This window comes from Salmo salar, chromosome 28 (assembly GCF_965601325.2).
Source record: "Salmo salar chromosome 28, fSalSal1, whole genome shotgun sequence".
NCBI classification, from domain to species: Eukaryota; Metazoa; Chordata; class Actinopteri; order Salmoniformes; family Salmonidae; genus Salmo; species Salmo salar.
In genome coordinates, this window is record NC_138318.1 from 26,042,399 (window position 1) to 26,066,082 (window position 23,684).

A 23,684-nucleotide genomic window follows, 5' to 3' on the forward strand; every position below is an offset into this window, starting at 1 on the left:
TGTCAATGTTGGACCGTCACAGGCCTTGGGCGACACCCCCACCAGCACCACTTCTACCTCTGGATCGTGTGTGTGTGTGTGTGTGTGTGTGTGTGTGTGTGTGTGTGTGTGTGTGTGTGTGTGTGTGTGTGTGTGTGTGTGTGTGTGTGTGTGTGTGTGTGTGTGTGTGTGTGTGTGTGTGTGTGTGTGCGTGTGTGTGTGTGCGAGTGTTTGATCAACTACACAACCACCATCACCACCCACCTGAGATCAAGGTGAAGAGGTCAGAGGTCACTGGGATGTCAAACAGCAGAGAGGACAGCTGCCATGGAGTTGCTAACTGTATGCCAACTAATAAAGGACATAGTCACACTGACTTTTCCACTGCCAAATGATGTGTACAGCAGGCATATTTAGCTCTGCTTTTACTTTTTACTATGTGCTGTACATCTCTTTTACTCTTTATAGAGTTGATTTAATATAGTAAAACTCAATTTGAACAACATTAAATAGGCCTACGCCCTTCGGTTATTGTAGCCCATGATATTGTTATAGTCTGTTCCCATGAGAAATGCCACAAGACACATTTGATTCCCCTGATACGCTACAGACAGACAGAACAAGCTAATGTAAATTCAAGGAGAATGATGCACCATCAAAACCATTCAAGCTATTAATTTCTCTTCTATACACATTAATTCATCCATGTTCTGTCATGTACATGGGTGCTTTATTTTGTGAGTTCTGATGGGGCTTTGATTCACAAGAACATCCAGAGAATTAATTTCAACACATTGCTATTACAGTGCCGGCCTCCAACAAGCTAAATGAGAAAATACTGCCTGTGTTCCAAATGGCATCCTATTACCTGTTTATCCCACTACTTTGGCCAGGGCCCATAGCATAAATAGGAAAAAGGGTGCCATTTGGGATTAAAACACTGTTTTGGGAGGCTTGATTATTATCCAGGCTGTTTTTCACACTGCTGCTGTTAATGGGAATTGCTCGTCACATCGCTAACCATGCAGAACAGCCTCCAAACAGCCCCCTCAAAGCACCAAAGCTGAGGCACTTCTCTGCTATTGTGAGAGGAAAAAAGCACGGGGCTTCAATGCCGACAAACAACACACTTTTTAATCATTTCTACCATTCTGTGCGCTCACTAATTTTGAAGGAGATAGAAACGTTGCCGGCGCGCCACAGACAACCCTGAGTGGTTGCTGAGGAGATGCTCAATGAAAGCTAAGCGTTCTCTGTCACAGATGAACAGAGACGAAAAATAATGGACAACAGTTTGACTCGTGTTGCACCAGTTCCTAAACCCTTCTGAAGTTTATAAAATAAAACAATGATGACCTTTCCTATGTCTAAAAAGGAAGAAGAATCTCCAGCATTCCAGGCACCTGGAAGCACAATAAGTGTGCTAATTCAGGTTTGAGATATCTATCAAGCATGCTGATCTAAGATCGGTTTTTGGGAACACAATTAATAATATTACATATACCAGGTGTACCTAGTGCAGAGAGGCTTGATGCTTACATCCCCTGATAACCTACTCTTTGTAACCCCCTGCAGTATTTGGTAAGAGACTGGAGTGTCACTAAGCCTATGTGGTTATCTATCTTCAATTATTTACTCAAGGCTAACAGACCCCCGATGAAATGTCCTACTGCAATGCAGAGACTTGAGATGGAACTAGGGATGCACAAGTATGTGTGTGTGTGTGTGTGTGCGTGCGTGCGTGCGTGCGTGCGTGCGTGCGTGCGTGCGTGCGTGCGTGCGTGCGTGCGTGCGTGCGTGCGTGCGTGCGTGTGTGTGTGTGTGTGTGTGTGTGTGTGTGTGTGTGTGTGTGTGTGTGTGTGTGTGTACGTGTGTGTGTGGACACAACCTTCAGAAATGGCAAAGGAAGAAAAAAATACAGAGTGTTGACTACAAACACCCTCCAAGGTCTCTCAGGGTGAGGGAGAGCTAGGCTATTGACTTTTGCTGGTTATTGATATTTTTTCTGTCTAAAAGCTATGGACGATACTGTTGTCAGGCGTAGGACCTTTGCACCACACTACCTGTCTAAAGTTTGCTCATCTGCTTTTTCACAGAAAATAGGGAACACTAAACAATGAAGGTAATAAATTGTTGATGAAGATATATTCATCCTGGTATTGTTATATTATATTGTATTGATTTAGTGTATTTGAGTGCTGACTTCACAAAAATAATTTCCATGTAAATGGACAATAACGTTATCGTTTCAGACCCTTGTGTGACTGTGTTGTTCCAGACTGCCTCATGCAATTATTCAGAAGATAAAAGAAGATAATATGGCAGGAAAGTAAATGATTAGAGCTTGTGGTTGAAGTCAGGTCTTCTGTCAATGTGTGTGTCTGTGTTTGTTCAGAAGCTAGTTGAAGTTAGATCTTCAATCATTGTAAAGCACCAGCATGAATCTAGGTCATCCTCAATCTCAGACCAATAGTGTTTGATTCCAAATGTAGGGCACACTATTCAAAATGACTTAGTGAGTGGTGACTGATTTGTCACTTTTAAGGACAATCTGCGACCGTCATTTCAGAGACAATTATCATTGTAATTAATTTGATAAAGTTTTAGATGTATCTTTCAAACACAGCTCCACTGTGGTTTAACAAAATATAAATAATCTGGAGTATTACTACTGGTTGATTGGTTTGTAAAAATTCAATCAAATATCCTCGTCTATGATTTTTAGCAGATACAGGTACAGTCTCCTCTAAAATCAATTGGTTACATTGTTGTGATACTTATATCTCAGGCTGATCCTATTTCCAACGCAATCTCTATTTCAGGACTTCAGTCAAAATGGCTTCCATGGCCTGTCAAAAACATTTACCGACCAGCCATCTTTATTCTAGCGGCAACCAGTATTCTTCAAGAGTAATCTACCCACCACCTTCTCAATTATCATTATCTGTCAACCTTTTAAAACATTTATGTAAGTTCCGGCATGGCAACTCTTTCTTACTTCAGACTTCAAAAGTAGCAATTTTCACAGGTGAAAGACCTGGATGACTATGAAATTGCAAAATTGAAATGACAGAGTAGAGTCGCATATATGGAAAGGGATTACCCTCGTCTACCCTCACATCTCCTTCACTACTATCAACCTCCAACCCATTTCAGTATCTCTATCAACCTCCAACCCATTTCAGTATCGAAGAGGCGAGGTGGGAAGCAATATATTTTCTTAGAACATCTAAATTGATGCCATATAACCTAAAGGTGCGATGGCAGGGGGGATGCAACAGTAATAGAACCGATCGGTACAGTGCAATATTTAGCAGTCTCTCTTCAGTTAGGGCCTTCAGACATAGCTGTGTTAAGGAGCTATCATTTCACCTTAACAACAGCTATATTTAACACACTTGCATTCACAGAGATAATATACTGTACTGTACAGCTGGCAACAACTGGATCAATCTGAAATTATTGCTTAATATTCTCTGAAAGCTTAGTTATTAATTTCACCTGAACTGCTGCTATATTCAGCACTCTGGAGGTCACAGGAACACTATACTATGCCGTAGTGTATGAGAAAGGTAGCTACAGGAAGGACCATTCTGCCTCGAAGAACCAACTGAACCCACAGTTCTGACGTTGCAAGCACCATGCTCTTCCAACTGAGCCATACAGGACCTTCTGTCAATGAAAGGATCAATCAGAAATGATGACAAAACATTCTCTATGATACTTTATTAATTCTGCCTGTGAGGAAACAACCTTTACCCATTGTTTTACACTGGTAGTTGGGAGTTTGAGATACACTCAAAACTACAATGTATCTATTTATGAAGTGAGACAGAGACCCACTAAAACAGTCATAATATAACTGCAGAGACCAAATGAAAAAGCAAAAAGCAGTGATTATGAAGTAAAACATTGAGACATCACCCAATGACTCATCAGCATAGCTAAGTCTTTCCTAAACCTCCCTCCAAGGGTTTGACATAACTTGACATACAAGGACATTCCCTAGGGGAGAAGACAGCAGTGCCAGTGCAGTATGTCATCAGTATGTCATTTGGGATATACCCTAAGTTTCTCTCTGTAAATCTATAGTTCGCCAAGGTTCTGTCCTTTCCTCTTTCTGAAGGCCCCAGATCAAGACACGGTCTGTCAATACAAGCAAATTCAACTGGAACCAAACCATCTGGTGTGTTTGAAGGAATGGGAATGAAATAGGCCACACACACACACACAAACAAAAGGACCAAGGCTCGCATTCATGCATATCACACACACACACACACACACACACACACACACACACACACACACACACACACACACACACACACACACACACACACACACACACACACACACACACACACACATAAACACACACACATTGGCCGCCTCCATAGTCTGTTGGACATGGCTCCCATCCCAAAACAGAAGGCCATTACACCTGGAGTAACCTGGGACGTACTGGTAAAATGGAGGGGCTAATTGGCTATTTGGATGTAAATTAGTTGGTGGCAGAGGTAAGAGGTTCACTAGCCCGGTCCCACATATGTTTATGCCGGATGATTTCATATGGAGTTGGCAAGAGAGCAGAAACAGACTGGCACCCCGGCTAGAGGTTCCTTCTCAGGGGGAAGACATTTTGGACCGCCATTTTGGATGTTAGTGTTCTACCACTAGTCAGCCTCAAAAAGCAAACTGCTCACAGGGGAAATAAATAAACCCAAGTCATGGGCTTATGTTAAGCCAATGTAATGTAGTTGTCACGTTCTGACCAGTAAAGGGGTTATTTGTTATTGTAGTTTGGTCAGGACGAGGCAGGGGGGGATTTGTTTTATGTGGTTCGGGGTGTGTGTTTATGTAGAGGGGTGTTTGGTTAGTGTTTTCCGCGGGTTTTGAAATATGTTCTATGTTAGTATATTTCTATGTTCTAGTCTAGTCTTTGTAGTTCTATGTTTAGTTTATTGATTTGGCCTTCAATTGGAGGCAGCTGCTCCACGTTGCCTCTGATTGAAGGTCCTATATAGAGGGGTGTGTTTTGTTTGGGGTTGGTGGGAGGTTGTTCTTTGCATAGCTGTGTGTTGCCTGCAAGACTGTTTGTCGTCCGGTCATTGTTTTCATGTTTTTATTTGTAAAATAAACATGAGCATTCAGGTACCCGCTGCGCCTTGGTCTACTCCTTCAGACGGCCGTTACAGAACTTACCACCACAAACGGACCAAGCAGCGGGGAAAGGAGCAGCAGGTGGACTATCGGGAGTTTTGGACTTGGGAGGAGATATTAGCCGGAGAGGGACCATGGAGAGAGGCTGAAGAGGACCGGGAAAGCTACAGGGGAACACGGCTGGCTAGGAAGCCGGAGAGGCAGCCCCAAGAATGTTTTTTTTGGGGGGGCACACGGGTAGTTTGGCTGGGCCAAGGGTAAGCCCTAAGTCAACTCCCCGTGCTTATTATGGGGAGCGTGTGGTGAAGAGAGCACCGGTGTATGCGGAAGTGCACACGATCTCGCCCATGCTCACGCACAGTCTGGTGCGAGTGATCCCAGCCCCTCGCAAGTGCCGTGCTAGAGTGGGCATCCCGCCTGGAAGGAGGATGCCTGCGCAGCGCATCTGGCCACCAGTGCGCCTCCTAGACCCAGGCTATCCTACACCTGCTCTACGCACGGCAACCATCAGGCCTCTGCACAGCCCAGTTCGCCCTGTGCCAGCACTCCGCTCGTACAGGGCTACTATGACCATTCAGCCCGGACGGGTTGTGCAGGAGGTGCGCTCCAGACCTCCAGTGCTTACCCATGGTCCAGTGTATCCTGTTCCCACTCCACGCACTAGCCCTGAGGTGCGTGTATCCAGTCTGGCATCTCCAGTAGCAGCGCCACGCACCAGGCCTCCAGTGCGTCAGCCCAGTCCAACCTGTCCTGTTCCTGCTCCTCGCACTAGCCTTGGGGTGCGTGTCTCCAGTCTGGTATCTCCACTACCAGCCCCACGCACCAGGCTTCCAGTGCGTCAGCCCAGTCCAACTCGTCCTGTTCCTGCTCCTCGCAATAGCCCTGAGGTGCGTGTATCCAGTCTGGCATCTCCAGTACCAGCCCCACGCACCAGGCCTCCAGTGCGTCAGCCCAGTCCAACTTGTCCTGTTCCTGCTCCTCGCACTAGCCTTGGGGTGCGTGTCTCCAGTCTGGTATCTCCACTACCAGCCCCACGCATCAGGCTTTCAGTGCGCAGTCCCCGTCCAGAGCTTCCGACGACAGTACCCCGTCCAGAGCTTCCGACGACAGTACCCCGTCCAGAGCTTCCGACGACAGTACCCCGTCCAGAGCTTTCGACGACAGTACCCGTTCAGAGCTTCCGACGACAGTACCCCGTCCAGAGCTTCCGACGACAGTACCCCGTCCAGAGCTTCCGACGACAGCACCCCGTCCAGAGCTTCCGGCGACAGTACCCCATCCAGAGTGTCCGGAAACAGTTCCCCGTCCAGAGTGTCCGATGACAGTGCCCCGTCCAGAGTGTCCGGCGACAGTGCCCCGTCTAGAGATGGCCCAAAGTCCGGGAACCAAGAGAGACGGCCCACAGTCCGGAACCGAGTGAGACGGCCCACAGTCCGGAACCGAGTGAGACGGCCCACAGTCCGGAACCGAGTGAGACGGCCCACAGTCCGGAACCGAGTGAGACGGCCCACAGTCCGGAACCGAGTGAGACGGCCCACAGTCCGGAACCGAGTGAGACGGCCTACAGTCCGGAACCGAGTGAGACGGCCTACAGTCCAGAACCGACGCAGCGAGAGTCGCCCTACAGTCCGGAACCGATGCAGCGAGAGTCGCCCTACAGTCCGGAACCGACGCAGCGAGAGTCGCCCTACAGTCCGGAACTGACGCAGCGAGAGTCGCCCTACAGTCCGGAACCGACGCAGCGATAGTCGCCCTTCAGCCCGAGGTCTCCAGCGACGCGCATCAGCCTGAGGTCTTCACCGATGTGCCATAGCACAGAGACTTCTGGAGGGGTAACATTAAATATGTATTCAGCGGGGGTGGACAGGTTAGGTGGGGGACTTAGGCCAGAGCCTGAGCCACCTCCACAGTCGGAGGATTGGGGAGGGGGGGGGTGTAGCACGGGAACCGTCGGTGACGGAAGCCACCCTCCCTTCCCTCCCTTTATTTGGGGGGTTTATTTTTTTTATTTATTTTTTTTGTGTGAGGTGCATCCGGGGTCTGCACCTTTGTGGGGGGTGGGTACTGTCACGTTCTGACCAGTAAAGGGGTTATTTGTTATTGTAGGTTGGTCAGGACGTGGCAGGGGGGTATTTGTTTTATGTGGTTCGGGGTGTGTGTTTATCTGTCCCCCTGTGGCTCAGTTGGTAGAGCATGGTGTTTGCAATGCCAGGGTTGTGGGTTCGATTCCCACGGGGGGCCAGTACAGAGAAAAAAAAAAAAAATGTATGAAATGTATGCATTCAATACTGTAAGTCGCTCTGGATAAGAGCGTCTGCTAAATGACTAAAATGTAAATGTAAAATATATCTAGAGGAGTGTTTGGTTAGTGTTTTCCGGTGTTTTTGAAATATGTTCTATGTTAGTATATTTCTATGTTCTAGTCTTTGTAGTTCTATGTTTAGTTTATTGATTTGGCCTTCAATTGGAGGCAGCTGCTCCACGTTGCCTCTGATTGAAGGTCCTATATAGAGGGGTGTGTTTTGTTTGGGGTTGGTGGGAGGTTGTTCTTTGCATAGCTGTGTGTTGCCTGCAAGACTGTTTGTCGTCCGTTCATTGTTTTCGTGTTTTTATTTTGTAAAATAAACATGAGCATTCACGTACCCGCTGCGCCTTGGTCCATTCGCTACGACGGCCGTTACAGTAGTCTAATGTGTAATTGTTGAACAAATTATTAATCAATAACATTATAGTATCATAGTATTGTTTTCTAAAGAGACAGCTTCCTAATTCTTGTTATTTCTACTTCCAGCAAATTAAGAAATCTCTCTGTTTCTCTGCACAGAATATATAAAACAGCTAACTAATGAAACAAACTCATGAATGAGAGTTGGACCATTTAGGAGTACAGTGTTTACTAAGTTAATTTGAGAATGCGGCTAGCTGGACTGTTTGTTCATAATCACAGGGGCAAATATGTATGTGGGTTGTGGTGGCTAATTATAGCTGTGTTATAGTTTATCATTTTTTTAATGACTGGGATTGAAGAAACTAAAATGCCTGAAATTCAGTCTGATATGAACGCCACTACAAATGTTCTCTTTCCTCCCTTCATTCTGAGAGCAAACAAGAGCATTAGAGATTAATATAATCCTTTTTTCTGCCCTACTGCCTTTGATTTGACAATACATCTACTGTAAATAGAGTAATTTCAAATAGATTATATTTAAATTTAGCTTGTTACTGCCATAACATGGACATGACACATCACTGTGTTCCATTTCTTTGCTTTTACTTTACAAACCCTTCAGTCATTGATCTCCTATGGTCTTAGCCAACTGGTTGTCTGTTCTCTTGGCTACCTGGGTGTCCCTGTCGCAGACACCTGTATGATTAATCTCTCTAGTCACAGAGCTGGTCTGGTGTGATAATACAGTGAAGCGAAGGGCTGGATCCATCACTGCCACAGATAGGGTCCTATCAGGAGTCTCTTTTAGCCTCTCTGCTGGGGATGGGAAGTGGGGTGCAGTGAGACAGGGTGCTGTCTGTCTGATCTCGGCTTGGATTGGGAAGTGGGGGGTGCAGTGAGACGAGATGCTGTCTGTCTGATCTCTGCTGGGATTGGGAAGTGGGGGATGCAGTGAGACAGGATGCTGTCTGTCTTATCTCTGCTGGGGATGGGAAGTGGGGGGTGTAGTGAGACAGAGTGCTATCTATCTGATATCTGGGAGGCTTTGACTAAGTATTGTCTGCTATCGGTCTCATCCTCGCTCTCCCTTTCTCTATTTATTTACTCACATTTTCTTTCACTGTCCACCCTGGCCTATTCCTGAGACTGATGCTTCTTCTGCTGCCGCTACAATGCTATGGGCTATTCATATGTTCTTCTTTGCTGTTGTCTACTGCATTCTGTTCTGGCCTGTTGAGTGGCATGCAAGAATAGCCCCAAACTAATCAGATCAGCATGTACAAATAACATTCTTCACCAAACTTCAACCTGTGTTCGAAGAGGCAGAATTGGCTGAACTCACTATTATTTTCTAAACTAGATACCTAGACATGTGGAGATAAATGGAAAGTGTCTTGATGAGGCATTCCTTCCACTCCCCCTCTGATAATAAAAAACACACACCTCTTCAACTGACAACCAGATGAGGAAAGGAGAGAGACAAAAGGCAGTGTGTTTTTGTCACCTGCCTATGGGCCCTGGTCAAAAGTCATGCACTATATAAAGTACAGGGTGCCATTTTGGAGGCAGGCTATATACTCCCCACAGAGACCAAGACAACACAAAATAACAACCACAGAAAGAAACACAGGAGGTGACAGGAAAGGGCTGGCGTGGAATACTAAAACAGCAAATCTCTTCTTCTTTATGGTGTCCTTTAGCAGTGGTTTCTTTGCAGCAATTCGACCATGAAGGCCTGATTCACACAGTCTCCTCTGAACAGTTGATGTTGAGATATGTCTGTTACTGGAATTCTATGAAGCATTTATTTGGGCTGCAATTTCTAAGGCTAGTAAACTCTAATGAACTTTTCCTCTGCAGCAGAGGTGACTCTGGGTCATCCTTTCCTGTGGCAGTCCTCATGAGAGCCAGTTTCATCATAGCGCTTGATGGTTTTTGCGACTGCACTTGAAGAAACGTTCAAAGTTCTTCACATTTTCCGCATTGACTGACCTTCATGTCTTAAAACAATGATGGACTGTCATTTCTCTTTGCTTATTTGAGCTGTTCTTGCCATAATATAGACTTTGTATTTTACCAAATAGGGCTATATTCTGTATACCACCCCTACCTTGTCACAACACAACTGATTGGCTCAAACGCATTAAGAAGAAAGACATTCCACAAATGAACTTTTAACAAGGCACATCTGTTAATTGAAATGCATTGTAGGTGACTACCTCATGAAGCTGGTTGAGAGAATGCCAAGAGTGTGCAAAGCTGTCATTTTATTTATTTTTAACTTTATTTAACTAGGCAAGTCAGTTAAGAACAAATTCTTATTTTCAATGACAGCCTAGGAACAGTGGGTTAACTGCCTTGTTCAGGGGCAGAACAACAGATTTGTACCATGTCAGCTCGGGGATTCAATCTTGCAACCTTTCGGTTACTAGTCCAATGCTCTAACCACTAGGCTACCTGCCGCCCCTCATCAAGGCAAAGGGTGGCTACTTTGAAGAATCTCAAATATGTTTTGATTTGTTTAACAGTTTTTTGCTTACTATATGATTCCATAGTTTTTATTTATTTAACTAGGCAAGTCAGTTAAGAACAAATTCTTATTTACAATGACGGCCTACCGGGGAACAGTGGATTAACTGCCTTGTTCAGGGGCAGCACAACATATTTTTACCTTGTCAGCTCAGGGATTCGATCTAGCAATCTTTCAGTTACTGGCCAAATGCTCTAATCACTAGGCTACCTGCCACCCCAGTGTTATTTCATAGTTTTGATGTCTTCACTATTATTCTACGGTGTAGAAAATAGTAAAAATAAAGAAAATCCCTTGCATGAGTAGGTGTGTCCAAACTTTTGACTGGTACTGTATATATAAAACCCTAGGACACTTCTAACAGCTTAGTGGTTGATCTCCTTCACAGATCTTCATAGATGGCTGAGTCTGAATGAACCCATTAGGTGGCTCTACGAGGATAATGATCATTAATTCACTGTTTCTATTTCATTTAGTAGTGATCTGTTGCACACACGCACACACACACACACACATTCTGTCCATGCAGTATAATTATTTTCTTTGTAACCTCTTGTACCCGGAGGTCGTCAGTTGATTGACCCTAATCAACTAATGAGTGTCAATGAAAGCATTAAACTGTTACAAAAGGTGATCAATGATGAGAGGCAATGATCTGTGGGTGGTGATTGTCTTAGCTCCAGGAGGAAACGCTGTATGTGTGTGTGTGTGTGTGTGTGTGTGTGTGTGTGTGTGTGTGTGTGTGTTTTCAGATTGTCTTAAAAAACGCTAGGGTCATCACATTAGCTAGCTAGCTACTTCACTCACTGTGGTGCACGCCAAGGATCCCACAAGGCTATGGGAATGTTTAGACAGCATGCTCTAGCATTGGGTTGAAGAGGGTCCTGAGGGACAAAACACACAAGTACTATGTTGTTCAATAATTAATATAGTGAGGATAACAAGTCCATGTATTTTCTTCCCCATAACTTATTTAGTTGTGCTGAATTAGTATTGTGTGAAAATATGTTCATACATTGGCTTTAGTTGATATATGGTAAATAGATATTGTATAGGTGTATGCTGCTTCCAGGAATGAACGAAGGTACACACACACACTCACAGGGACCAACACACACACACACTACTCAGCTAACTCTTAGAGGCCCTTCTGCAATCCTACATTGAAATTTCTCATTTTCTAAACACATACAAATCAAATCAAATTGTATTTATTACGTGCTTCGTAAACAACAGGTGTAGACGAACAGTGTAATGCATACTTACGGGTACTTTTCTAACAATGCAGAGTTAAAGATAAGATTTTTTTTATAAAAAAAATAAACAATAGTGACAAAAATAGGAATAGGAAAAATAACATGGCTATATACATGGAGTAGAAAATAACATGTCTATATATATATATATATGGGGTAGAAAATAACATGTCTATATATATACATGGAGTAGAAAATAACATGTTTATATATATATGGAGTAGAAAATAACATGTTTATATATATATGGAGTAGAAAATAACATGGCTATATTTATGGAGCAGAAAAGAACATGTATATATATATATATATATATATGGAGTAGAAATAACATGTCTATATATATGGTGTAGAAAATAACATGTTTATATATATATGGAGTAGAAAATAACATGTTTATATATTTATGGAGCAGAAAATAACATGTATATATATATATATATATATATATATATATATATATGGAGTAGAAATAACATGTCTATATATATGGTGTAGAAAATAACATGTCTATATATATACATGGAGTAGAAAATAACATGTTTATATATATGGAGTAGAAAATAACATGTTTATATATATATGGAGTAGAAAATAACATGGCTATATTTATGGAGCAGAAGATAACATAGCTATATTTATGGAGCAGAAAATAACATGTATATATATATATATATATGGAGTAGAAATAACATGTCTATATATATGGTGTAGAAAATAACATGTCTATATATATATATGGAGTACAAAATAACATGTCTATATATATATGGAGTAGAAAATAACATGGGTATATATATATGGAGTACAAAATAGCATGTCTATGTCACGACATCGACGGAAGGTGGCGCCCCTCCTCGCCCGGGCGGCGCTCGGCGGTCGTCGTCGCCGGCCCACTAGCTGCCACCAATCCTCTGTTTCACTTTCTGTTGGTTAGGTCTAGGTTAGGCACGCACCTGTTTTGTATTAGTTGTTTAGTGGGGGGGGGGGGGGGGGGGGATTTAGTCTTGCTATGTAGGCTTGTTGTTTGTGCGTGATTGTTTTATGTCAGAACGAATGTCGTCTGAGGAACAGGTGTTTCCCTCTGCCTGTGGTTTCGCAGAGTTTATTGTGGGCTGCGTCCCTGCATTGTGTGTGGGCTGGTATTTTGGGCATTTGTTTTATGCGCCCTGCCCTACCTAGTTTTGGACTGTGTGGATATCAATTAAAAGTGTTCACGGATTTGTGTCTCCTGCGCTTGACTTCACCCCTCCTGCTTCCTTGAGCCACCTGACAGTCTATATATATGGAGTAGAAAATAACATGTCTATATATATATATATATGGAGTAGAAAATAACATGGGTATATACAGGGGGTACCAGTACCGAGTCGATGTGCAGGAGTAGATGTGTACTGTACATACTGTACAGGTAGGGGTAAAGTGACTAGCAGCAGTGTATGGTGAGTGTGAATGTGTATGTTGTGTGTGTATGAGAGTGTGTGTTGCGTCAGTACGCACGTGTGTGCATGTTAAGTGTGTATGGGCGAATGTAGTGTATGTGTCATGTGTATGTGTTTGTGTATGTATCTATGTGTGTTAAGTTGTCAATGTAAGTTAGTGTGAGTGTGTAAGTATGCATTTCTCGTCCTTGAATTCTCATTTATTTTAAGACATTGGTACGGGGTCACTTTGAAATATTTTGGAGTACGATTCATAGCCAATTTGGAGGAGGTTTACATGCGGCTTCGCATACACAGTACATTATATGTAAAACCAATACTTATAGAATAATCTACAGATACCAGGCCATGAATTTCAAAGATTTCCCAAAAGGAAGATGTATATTTATGTATGCGTGTGTGGTGCATGCAATTTCATATGTAGGACTCTTGGGAATTTGCTGCATTTTGTTTGCATCAAAGATCAAAGCTGTGTTAGTAGCTGGGGGTTGGTGCAATGATCCTGAGGTACTACCAGGCAGATTACTGCAATGTCTTTTACCAGTTTCTGTATCTGTTTATTCACAGTGCTAACATATTTAACAAGTTGGATAATAACTATGAAATAGGGAAAGCAGGTAGCCTAGTGGTTAAGAGCGTTGGACCAGTAACTGACAGGTTGCTTGTTCATAAACCCCGAGCAGACTAGTTGAAAAATCTGTCGATGTGCCCTTGAGCAAGCCACGTAACCCTAATTTCTCCTGTATGTGGATAAGAGTGTCTGCTAAATGATGGAACTGTAAATGGTAAGGTTGCAGGAATGGGTGGGGAAAGATTAACCAAATCAGTGCTGACCTTCACTGATGTGTAATTGCACAGAAAGACAGAAAATGTTAGGTTTAAACAAAAAGTGGACTGATGAGGTAGGAATATATGAAAGACAGTGGCTAGTGCCTGGACAAAGGTAATTGGTTGGATATAAAAATGGTGCACCCCAGATACAAACACACTGATAATGCTGTAACAGATAATGATGTTAATGAAGACATGCTTGCCCTGGACTCGATTATCTACATCTAGGGATTATCTTTCTGTTTCACACAAAGAGGGCCTTTTGTTGTAATGAGACAGCCATCGATTCTGTAACTATCAGCAAATTACACTCCTCAACACTTCATCACAATGGATATGACGGAGCTACTTTGAGTGGTTCAAACATCATGTCATCATGGACACCATCAATGGTTGTTGAAAAAACAAATGGATTGATGATTGTTTATTGAAAAGTGTAATTCATAGATTTTTTGGCAATTTTTTACAGTTAGATGATGTTCCTACTCAGCTGAGAGAGTAGAAGTTTTATGTTTCTCTTGTTTAGGTGGTGTGTACTCTACAGTATGTAGTATCTGCTCATATTGACAGTCTATTCAGAATGCATTTACACCTGTGAGCAAATATGAACATGGATGGCTTTCATTGACATGAGTAACACATTGCTATTCCATTAAGATGAACCGATTTGGAACAGAAAAGTAGGACAGGCGCATCAGCAGCAGTATCAAGCTTCATTTCCTTCCTGACGGCCAATTCTTCGGCTTGTGTCGCGATTTAAGATAGTGCCTCATACACGGATTACAGATTAGACACAATTACAGACCATTGTCTGATCTTCCACCGTGGATTGCATGCTGCTGCTACGGTTCACGGGCCAGGACTAATCTTAGGAGGGGGGAGAAAACATTTACCCCAGATCAATATTTATGAAATGGAAACAAATAATAACATCGGAATTTACTTGCTTGGATTATTTCTTTATCTCTCTTGCTGTCTCTCTCTTTCTGTCTCTCTTTGTTTGTCTCTCTCTTTCTGTCTCTCTCTCTCTCTCTCTCTTGCTTTTCCTTACAGTCACAAACTTGCACTGAGCTCTATGAAAACAGACAGGCAGGCAGGAAGCCAGTAAAAGAGGATGATGCCTGGGTTTCTCCCTCCCTTTGTGGACAGACAGAAATGGTCTGGAACACTCTGACGGACTCAGGAGGCATGGGGAGGGATGGAGAGAGGCTGTGTCTATTTTCGGTTCCCAATCATTTTGTCTGTATGCATTTCCTAGAAACTGGGCCATCATTTGCTATTGTGGGGGTATGTGAGTCTCGAAAGCCTTGAATGCAAAATGTCTTCCTGAAAAGCTAATTTGCTTTTGGACAGCATTAATGCCTTATCCTCTGTGGCATAAATACACACGAAGGACAGTGAGACAATTAGCCAATGAGCCGAGCTCGGGTTCCACCCAATACCCAATCAGAGAGAGGAGTCAAGGCTTGGGCTCTACCTAATATCCAATCACCGGGATCAAGTAACTTGACTGTGCCTGTATTGATTATGTTGTCTAGACTACAATATTCTTTATTCCTAGATTTGTTTTGATTGCACAGTATTGCCCTTGCTTGTTCCTCAAAAGGGACGTTTTGATAAATTATTAATTAGTTATGCCAACACACCGCTTTGAACATGTCAGCAGTATAATATCTAATATGAAAGCAGCCCCCACAGCTGAGTATCAACCCACTGTGAACATGGGAAGTAAATACTACAACATTACCGATCCTCTTTTCACAATAAGGACAATATGTTTATTTAAAAATAAAAATACATAAATATAGATAATACTTCAAGGGCCAGAAGAAACTGTGTATTCGGAATACTTTTAGAAACTCAAAGAAAATAACGTAGTAGGATAACATTTCTTATGTTTGCATAGAAATACAACCTATTCAGAGGGGTTGGGTTAAATGCAGAAGACACATTTCAGTTGAATGCATTCAGTTGTTGTTCCTTTCCTCATTTCTCCTGCTTTTTAAGCTACCTCGACACATTTACTCTCTGCTATTACCCACAATGACCACTAGTTTTATCTCACAATTACCACAAACGACTTCTGGGCAATTGAGGAGTGAAGCAAAAATCCTGAAAGGTTGTGATGTGACTTAAATGACCGCCCATTCTCTTGTTATTATGTCTTTGGAGGTCAGCCAGCTAGTTTGTGAGGCAGACCCCATTCCTCTGACTCCTTGACTCTTTTAGTCTGTGGCTGATCAAGCATTAGCCAGACACCTCCTTCAAGCCCAGTGCACATATACCCAAGGGGTGAACTCTAAGCCCATACCCTGGTCCATCAATTTGGCATGAAAGTGATTCAATGTTCACTGCTCCACCAAAATCACTCTCTTTTATCCCAAGACATGCAATCGCTTCATAGCCTCGGAATTGCACAACAATTTAAACGACAACTACCCTAGTTTTCATTGGCCTCTCCTCTTTTTTTTTTATATCTCTTTTATTTGTTATTTTGAGCATGGAGGCAGAAAACGCCCCCTGGGCTGTGCCCTATGCAGCATCATGTGTATTTCTTCACTACAATAGTGCTTGAGGAGGCCACCCCACATAGTGCTGTCTCTCCCTGGTGAGACACACAAAATCAACTTTAGAGAGGTAGGAGCAACTTACCCCTATCCTCCCCTATACACAGTGACCTAAATGAGTCCTGGCCATACAGTCTAGTCTGCATGTCTGCACGCAATCCAGCTTCCAATAGAACCAGCATTGTTAAAATTGTTGAACTATGTATTTTTCGCAAATATCTATTTAGGGAAACACAGATTTATTTACTTACTTCTTTTTAAACTCCACAAGCAAAATATCTTATTTGAAAGAACTACTAAAGCTATTGATATTAATCATTTTCAACCATTTTTCAGAACAATAATTTATATGATGAAAATGTACCTGCATGTTTTAATTTACATATAATTATATATAATACTTAATATCTCTGTTTCTCCAGAAGGAGAGATTATTAAATCACTCTATTCCAATGTGTCCTTTGCCATGTTTCTAAATGTAATATGTCACATTTGATTGCAGCATATGTCTAGCAGTGTCATAGCATACATTGGCATAAACAGTGATGGTATGTTAAGCTGATGATGGGGTACCCTGCTGGAGACGTGATTCACCCTCTGTTATTGAGGTCAGACGCATCATCGAACAGCTAAGAGCACATAACACAACTCATAATACTTATAATATTAGGACAGTTATGAGAACATCCGTATTGTGTAAGTTGTTGGGTAAGCATGTAATGTGCACTGAGTGGACATAACATTACGAACACCTGCTCTTTCATGACATACAGTGCCTTCAGAAAATGTTCATACCCCTTGATTTATTGCACATTTTGTTGTGTTACAGCCTGAATTCAAAATGTATTAAATAAACCAATTTCTCACCCATCTACACACAATAACTCATAATGACAAAGTGAAAACATGTTTTTAGAAATGTTTGCAAATGTATTGACATTGTACATCAGTATTCACTCCATGAATCAATACTTTGTAGAAGCACCTTTGGCAGTGATAACAGCTGTGAGTCTTTCTGGGTAAGCCACGAAGAGCTTTCCATACCATTATTCTTTAAACATTTCAGACTGAACCAGGTTTTCTCTAGGATTTTGCCTGTGCTTAGCTCCATTCTGTTTCTTTTTTATCCAGAAAAACTCCCCCGTCCTTAACAAGTACAAGTATACCCATGCATGATGCAGCCACCACTATACTTGAAAATATGGAGAGTAGTAATCATTAATGTGTTGTATTGGGTTTGCCACAAACATAACACTTTATATTCAGGACAAATATGTAATTGATTTGCAAAATGTTTCTGCAGTATTGCTTTAGTGCCTTGTTGCAAACAGGATGCATGTTTTGGAATATTTTTATTGTGTACAAGCTTCCTTCTTTTCACTCTGTCAATTAGGTTAGTATTGTGGAGTAACTACAATGATGTTGATGCATACTCAGTTTTCTCCTATCACAGCCATTAAACTCTAACTCTTTTAAAGTCACCATTGGCCTCTCGGTGAAATCAATGAGCGGTTTCCTTCCTCTCTGGCAACTGAGTTAGGAAGGATCCCTGTATCTTTGTACTAAATACTTTCGGAAGGCACTGTAGACTGACCAGGTGAATACAGGTGAATGCTATGATCCCTTATTTATGTAATTTGTTAAATCCACTTCAATCAGTGTAGATGAAGGGGAGGAGACAAGTTAAAGAAGGATTTTTTTGTCTTGAGACAATTGAGACATGGATTGTGTGTGTGTGCCATTCAGAGGGTGAATGGGCAAGACAAAATATTTAAGTGCGTTTGAGCGGGGTATGGTAGTATGTCCTGGGCGCACCGGTTTGTGTCAAGAACTACAACACTGCTGGGTTTTGTCACGCTCAACAGTTTCCCATGTGTATCAAAAATGGTCCACCACCAAAAGGACATCCAGCCAACTTGACACAACTGTGAGAATCATTGGAGTCAAAAAGGGCCAGCATACCTCTGAGGGTAAAAGGGGTGCAACTCAATATTAGGAAGGTGTTTCTAGTAGGTTGTACACTCAGTGTGTGTCAAACGCATGCAGAGACTTTTCAAAAGGCTTGAGGCCATGATGAAACATACATTCCATCAAATAAAATAAAATAATGTAAGCCGCAGATAACCACATTTTTACATTTTAGTCATTTAGCAGACGCTCTTATCCAGAGCGACTTACAGTAGTGAATGCATACATTTCATACATGTTTTTTATTTTATTTTCTGTGCTGGCCCCCCGTGGGAATCGAACCCACAACCCTGGCGTTGCAAACACCATGCTCTACCAACTGAGCTACAGGGAAGGCTAACCACAAAATGAGTCAAATTTGTTTGTGCTTTTCTTGAAAACTCTTAAGGTCATTGTCATGCCAAGTTTGGCATGTGAACAAACATAGGAGTTGGCTATACAGCAGAAACTGATCTGGGACCAGGCAGAGAACAAAAACATATACACAGAAGAAGAGACTAATAGGTTTGGGCCCTGCATTGCGGCTGCCCTCTGCTCCAGCCTCTCAAACCTAATGTGTGTTTGTGTGGATGTGTGTGTGTTTATCGGGGTTGGATAAAAGAAGAAGAGAAATGTCCCTCTCTCATGGACTAGTGAAGTATATATTTTATTAAGTTCTGAGTTCTCCTACCTGTTGAGGTTCCCGTGGCGTCGTCTGCTTCACCCTCCTACTGGACGCCGTCGTCGTGGTGATCTCCATAATGGATGTGGACGTCTCCGACCGGTTGGCTGTGTTGGCACTGGACTGTGGTGTGATGGACGAGGGTGACTCCCCCACCAGCCTCACGCTGCCCTGGATGCGGATGTTACGATCTCCTTCTGTGGCCATGTTGAACACCTTCAGCCCGTTATAGTAGAGACCTGAGAGCTGGCCCTGAAACGGGCGACTCCTGTCCCGGTCCCAGCCACCTATCTGTATGGTGGTCTGGCTGTTGAAGATAGTGAGCTGCCGACCTGCGGGAAAACAACGTTACATATATACGAGAATGTATGTTGCATGGAACGCGGACGGACTCTGCCGCCGCAAATTCCCTACTTGTACTTTGTGTCACAATAGAAATCCAAAATAAAAGAGTGATGAAAAATAATCGCGCATAAGAAAAATGACAGATTATTTGCCCAGTCAGCTAATGAGTCGCAATAAATTACCCGTTGCTAGAGGCAAACCTCTCATGGTAATTTATTGCGGTTTGAATGATGGGATGGCTATGGAACAAAGGGAGAAAGAATAAAGAAATACATTTACAGTAGTTGTAAATTAATGCACTGTAGCTTTGCTAAAAGGACAATCAAATCAACTTAACTGCAGGGGGGACATTAATCTTGGTAGGCATGTGAATCTTGTCGCATTACTTCACAGCAATGTACTAAACTGCAATTGATTTATTCCTTGAAATAATAAGACAATCTTGGAAGTGTGAGTTTTTACTGCATAAGTAAACGAAATAAAAAAGGGACAGATTGTCCATGAGAAACTGTCTGTGGAGAAAATAGACCTGACAGATGTGTCATCCTATAGTGTCCAATTATCCTCTTTGAATAGCTTCATACTTTAATTCCTTTGAAAACACTTACCACTTTTACCATTTAATGTTTAGTTTCATTATGCGAACCAAAAAACACCATTCAAAGTTGTGGAATGTATAGACTTTTTGAGTTATATTACGATAATTATCATACATTTCTAAAGCTTTGCCAATGTTAAAATGTTTCCTTTTACTTTCATCATCATCATCTCAAGACCGCCTTTTAGCAAGAAGTGAACGCAACTCAAAACTTACACGTGATATGAAAAATGAGGCATGTAACAAAAGAGTCATTCCTGACAGTAAAATAACTGAAAAAACTGAACCAGAAAACATTCAAATGAAAAATAACCATGGCACATACTAGTTGGGAGGTACAACTTGGTTTTTAGAAACATACAAAAAGGCATGCACTCAAACTTTGACGTTTTATGATACATATCCTTGATCTTCATTCCCTATACATATTTACAAAATCTGTTAAAGGGACTCAATTTCTTTATGCCAATTAATATTGCACTCTATTTATCATTTAAATGTATTGCAGTTTAATCAGTATGATCCATTATAAATCAACCACATACATGTATGTGTATCAAATATAACACTACAAATATCAACTGAATGGATAATTTAACTGGACCTTTTTTAGTTGATCATTTAGGTATTTACATCAAATAACAACAATGTTATAATAATTTATGTACATTTTAACAGTGTTGACATTACTTCAAGAAATAGTTAGATTTATGTTTACAGTCCCTTTAACCTGAAGCTGACAGACGTATTAAACAGTTGACATCTCTAAAAAGAAGAATACATTATTATATGCAAAAGTGTGCAATGTTACTAGCTAGCTACATTTAACTGTTTTAAATCATTTAGTTTTATTTAAGTTTTACTGAACATTTATTTTTTTAAGGTTTATTGGTTACAAAAAGTATTACTGGGTTATGATAAAATTATTTTTATTTGAAGTTTTAATCAATGTTTTTACCTTTGTCGAGTAGCCATTCGTCAACTACTCGACCAAGTCGATATGGGATTCGCTGTCTAGCAATCGCCAGGCGTTCGTTATCATTGTTGCCTTTAAAGTTTAAAGAGACATTTCAGTGGTTAAAGTCTGTAAAGTCAAAGGTTAAATGTTAATACTTAATCATTGAGCTATAACAACTGCCACAAAGTTTTAAATATGTTTTTGACGTTTAAAAAAAAAAACAGTTACCTACAACATTTCATCGACCCAACTTCACTTACTCAAATCATTTTATTTTAATTTTAGCCAACAAATTATTCCTATATTAATTGAGAATTAGCACGCTGAAGTTTCAACTAGGTTAATAAAGTTATGTTACTGTAGAAGCCAAAACCAAATCACAAATTTAAACATTTTCATAACATAAGTCTTGCCAAAATGATTTCCAAAAACACATTTTCTTTCTTTTCTTTCTTTCTTTTTGGCAGACTTTTTTAGCTAGTTATACATTCTCAGAATTTATCGTTTGTGAAAAACATTCAACCTTTTGCACACAGTTTATGGTTTAGAGTAGAAAACAAAGTATATAAAAACACACATATATATATATATATATAAAACATATTCCATCCCCATTTAAACAAGTTTACAAATTACCAGGTAACAATAAGCTAACAAAAACATCTGCAATCTACATAGACGTTTCAAGAATCGAAGACACAACATATTTAGGTGTTAAAATAGGTGCACACATACTGGAACACTATTCAAATAGCAGTGAAGGCTTTGACAACGGCTACCGTAAGTCAGGGTGATTACTAAGTTATGTAATGAAGTAGTTTAATGAGACCAAACTCTGCACTGCCCTTCGGATGTTTACCAAATAGCACCCTGTTCACTATATAGTGCACTACATTTGATCAGGTCAAAAGTAGTGCAGTATGTAGGGTTTAGGGTGGTATTTGAGACACAAACTTTTTCAAGACTAATCACCTTTCCAGAAAGAGAAAATTGAGACCCGCTCCAATCTTCCGGCAGATTGACAATGTTTTGTCACATCAGCCACATGAATTCTGTTTGAGCAGGTAAGGGTTTAGGGGACAAACAGTAATTTGGTGTGGAGTGTGTAGCAAGAATGAACAGCAGCATCAGTGATTGGAGAAGGGATGGGGATGGGAAGAGAGATAGAGAGAGACAGAGAGAGATACGGATAGGGATGGATATGAGAGAGAGAGCGAAAGAGAGAGAGAGGACGGGCATTGACTGGGATGGATAGTAGCAGGGTTGGAGGGGTTGAAGGAGGTCACGCTCTGAGCTCGTGACTCAGATACAAAGCAGATCTCACAGGAACTAAGTCTGACTCAACAGGATGAGATGGCAAGATGGATCGGCCTTGCAAAGGATTATTTTAATCATGTCAGTTGGAGTTAAGAGATCAAGTAGACAGTCAAAATGTATAGGATGTGTACTCTGCTCTCCCCTCCCTACACTCTATCTTCCCTATTCCCCACATGGAAGCTGCAGGAAGGTCTGAGTGTGAAAGGTAAGAAAGATGTCTGTCATTCTGAGTTAGCAGATCAGGCCATACAGACAAAGGATAAAGTATCAACCCCCCATATCTTAACTGTCTACACAGCACATAGTGAGAGCACTTAGAGTGGAGGAAGGTCTGGTGAGGTGGGTGAGTAGGCTACTCACAGTGTGTTTGGCTGAATAAGCTACTGACAGTCTGAACTTGTGACAGGGAGGTGAATGAGTGTTGCCTAGCCACCCAGACTCCTTGCTCTGGCCAAACGCTACGTCTCGCCCACGGACGTTAGATTGTTATCCGCAATGAGTCTGGATCTGAGTACCTCCCCGACCCTGATTGGTCCAGAAACCAATGGGTTGAGCCAGAGCCAGTGCACATGTGGGTAAATCAACGGTTTGAAAATGTGTTGTTGGCTTTGATACTCTTAATGGTTAGAGCCTATCAGATCGCTGATGACTTTGTTTTGTACAACTCCCCTTATGCCCCTCGTCACCAGAAACGACTTCAATGATGACAGTCTCAGACCAAACGACAGAGCAGAGTTTAGAGTCCTCAGGCTAGAAAGAGAGGCCAACTGTGATGTAAACTACAGTGATGCTGAGATACAGGCTCTGTTCCAATATCCACACAGGCATACTGTACCACTTGGACCAACTCAATGGTCTTGTTGTTAGAGTGTCCACCCCAAGATTGGGAGTTCGATCCCCGGCAGAGTCATACCAATGACTGTAAAGATGGGACTCAAATTGTCTCTGCTTGGCACTCAGCATTAAGGAGATAGATTGTGGGTAAGGCCCTGCGATAGACTGGCGTCCTGTCTAGGGGGTGTACTGCCTCACACTACAGAAAAAGGAGAACTGCTCCTATGAGCCGTTCTGGTTCACACAAGCCAAGGCTCTACCTGTACCATTTAGGGTTCTATTCTCAGCTGGCATTAAGGTGGCGGTAGTGTCAAACACACGTTAGTTTGCAATTTCATCATGTAAAAAAAAAAGAACAAAATAATCTTAATCACAAAGCATTATTAAATTATCAAGTTTGAGAGGAGTAAAACAGTGAGCTGACATTCCCTTTGTATCTATCTATGTATTGTAGGCAGGCCCACAATATTTTAGTCATGCAGGTCCTGCTTTGATGTGCGTAAAACCCTCCATAGTCTGCGCTGTTTTAAAATGATATGCCCACACGGAGAAATTATGGTGGCTGTA

The 23,684-nt window shown here is 41.8% G+C and overlaps 1 protein-coding gene across 22 annotated transcripts in view; it reads right to left on the bottom strand.

Moving 5' to 3' along the window:
* The window catches only part of LOC106589744 (neurexin-1a), a 517,413-nt gene that overhangs the window by 69,172 nt on the left and 424,557 nt on the right, over positions 1-23,684 (bottom strand). For 13 of the 22 annotated variants that reach the window (XM_014180042.3, XM_014180038.3, XM_082970529.1 and 10 more), the window contains 2 exons: positions 20,967-21,056; positions 19,075-19,397 (listed from right to left, as the gene is read on the bottom strand). In XM_014180042.3, the coding sequence (XP_014035517.1) occupies positions 19,075-19,397; positions 20,967-21,056 (413 nt within the window). The remainder of the gene's footprint in view (positions 1-19,074; positions 19,398-20,966; positions 21,057-23,684) is intronic. The other 9 variants (XM_045709960.2, XM_045709958.2, XM_082970531.1 and 6 more) reach the window with 1 other exon arrangement.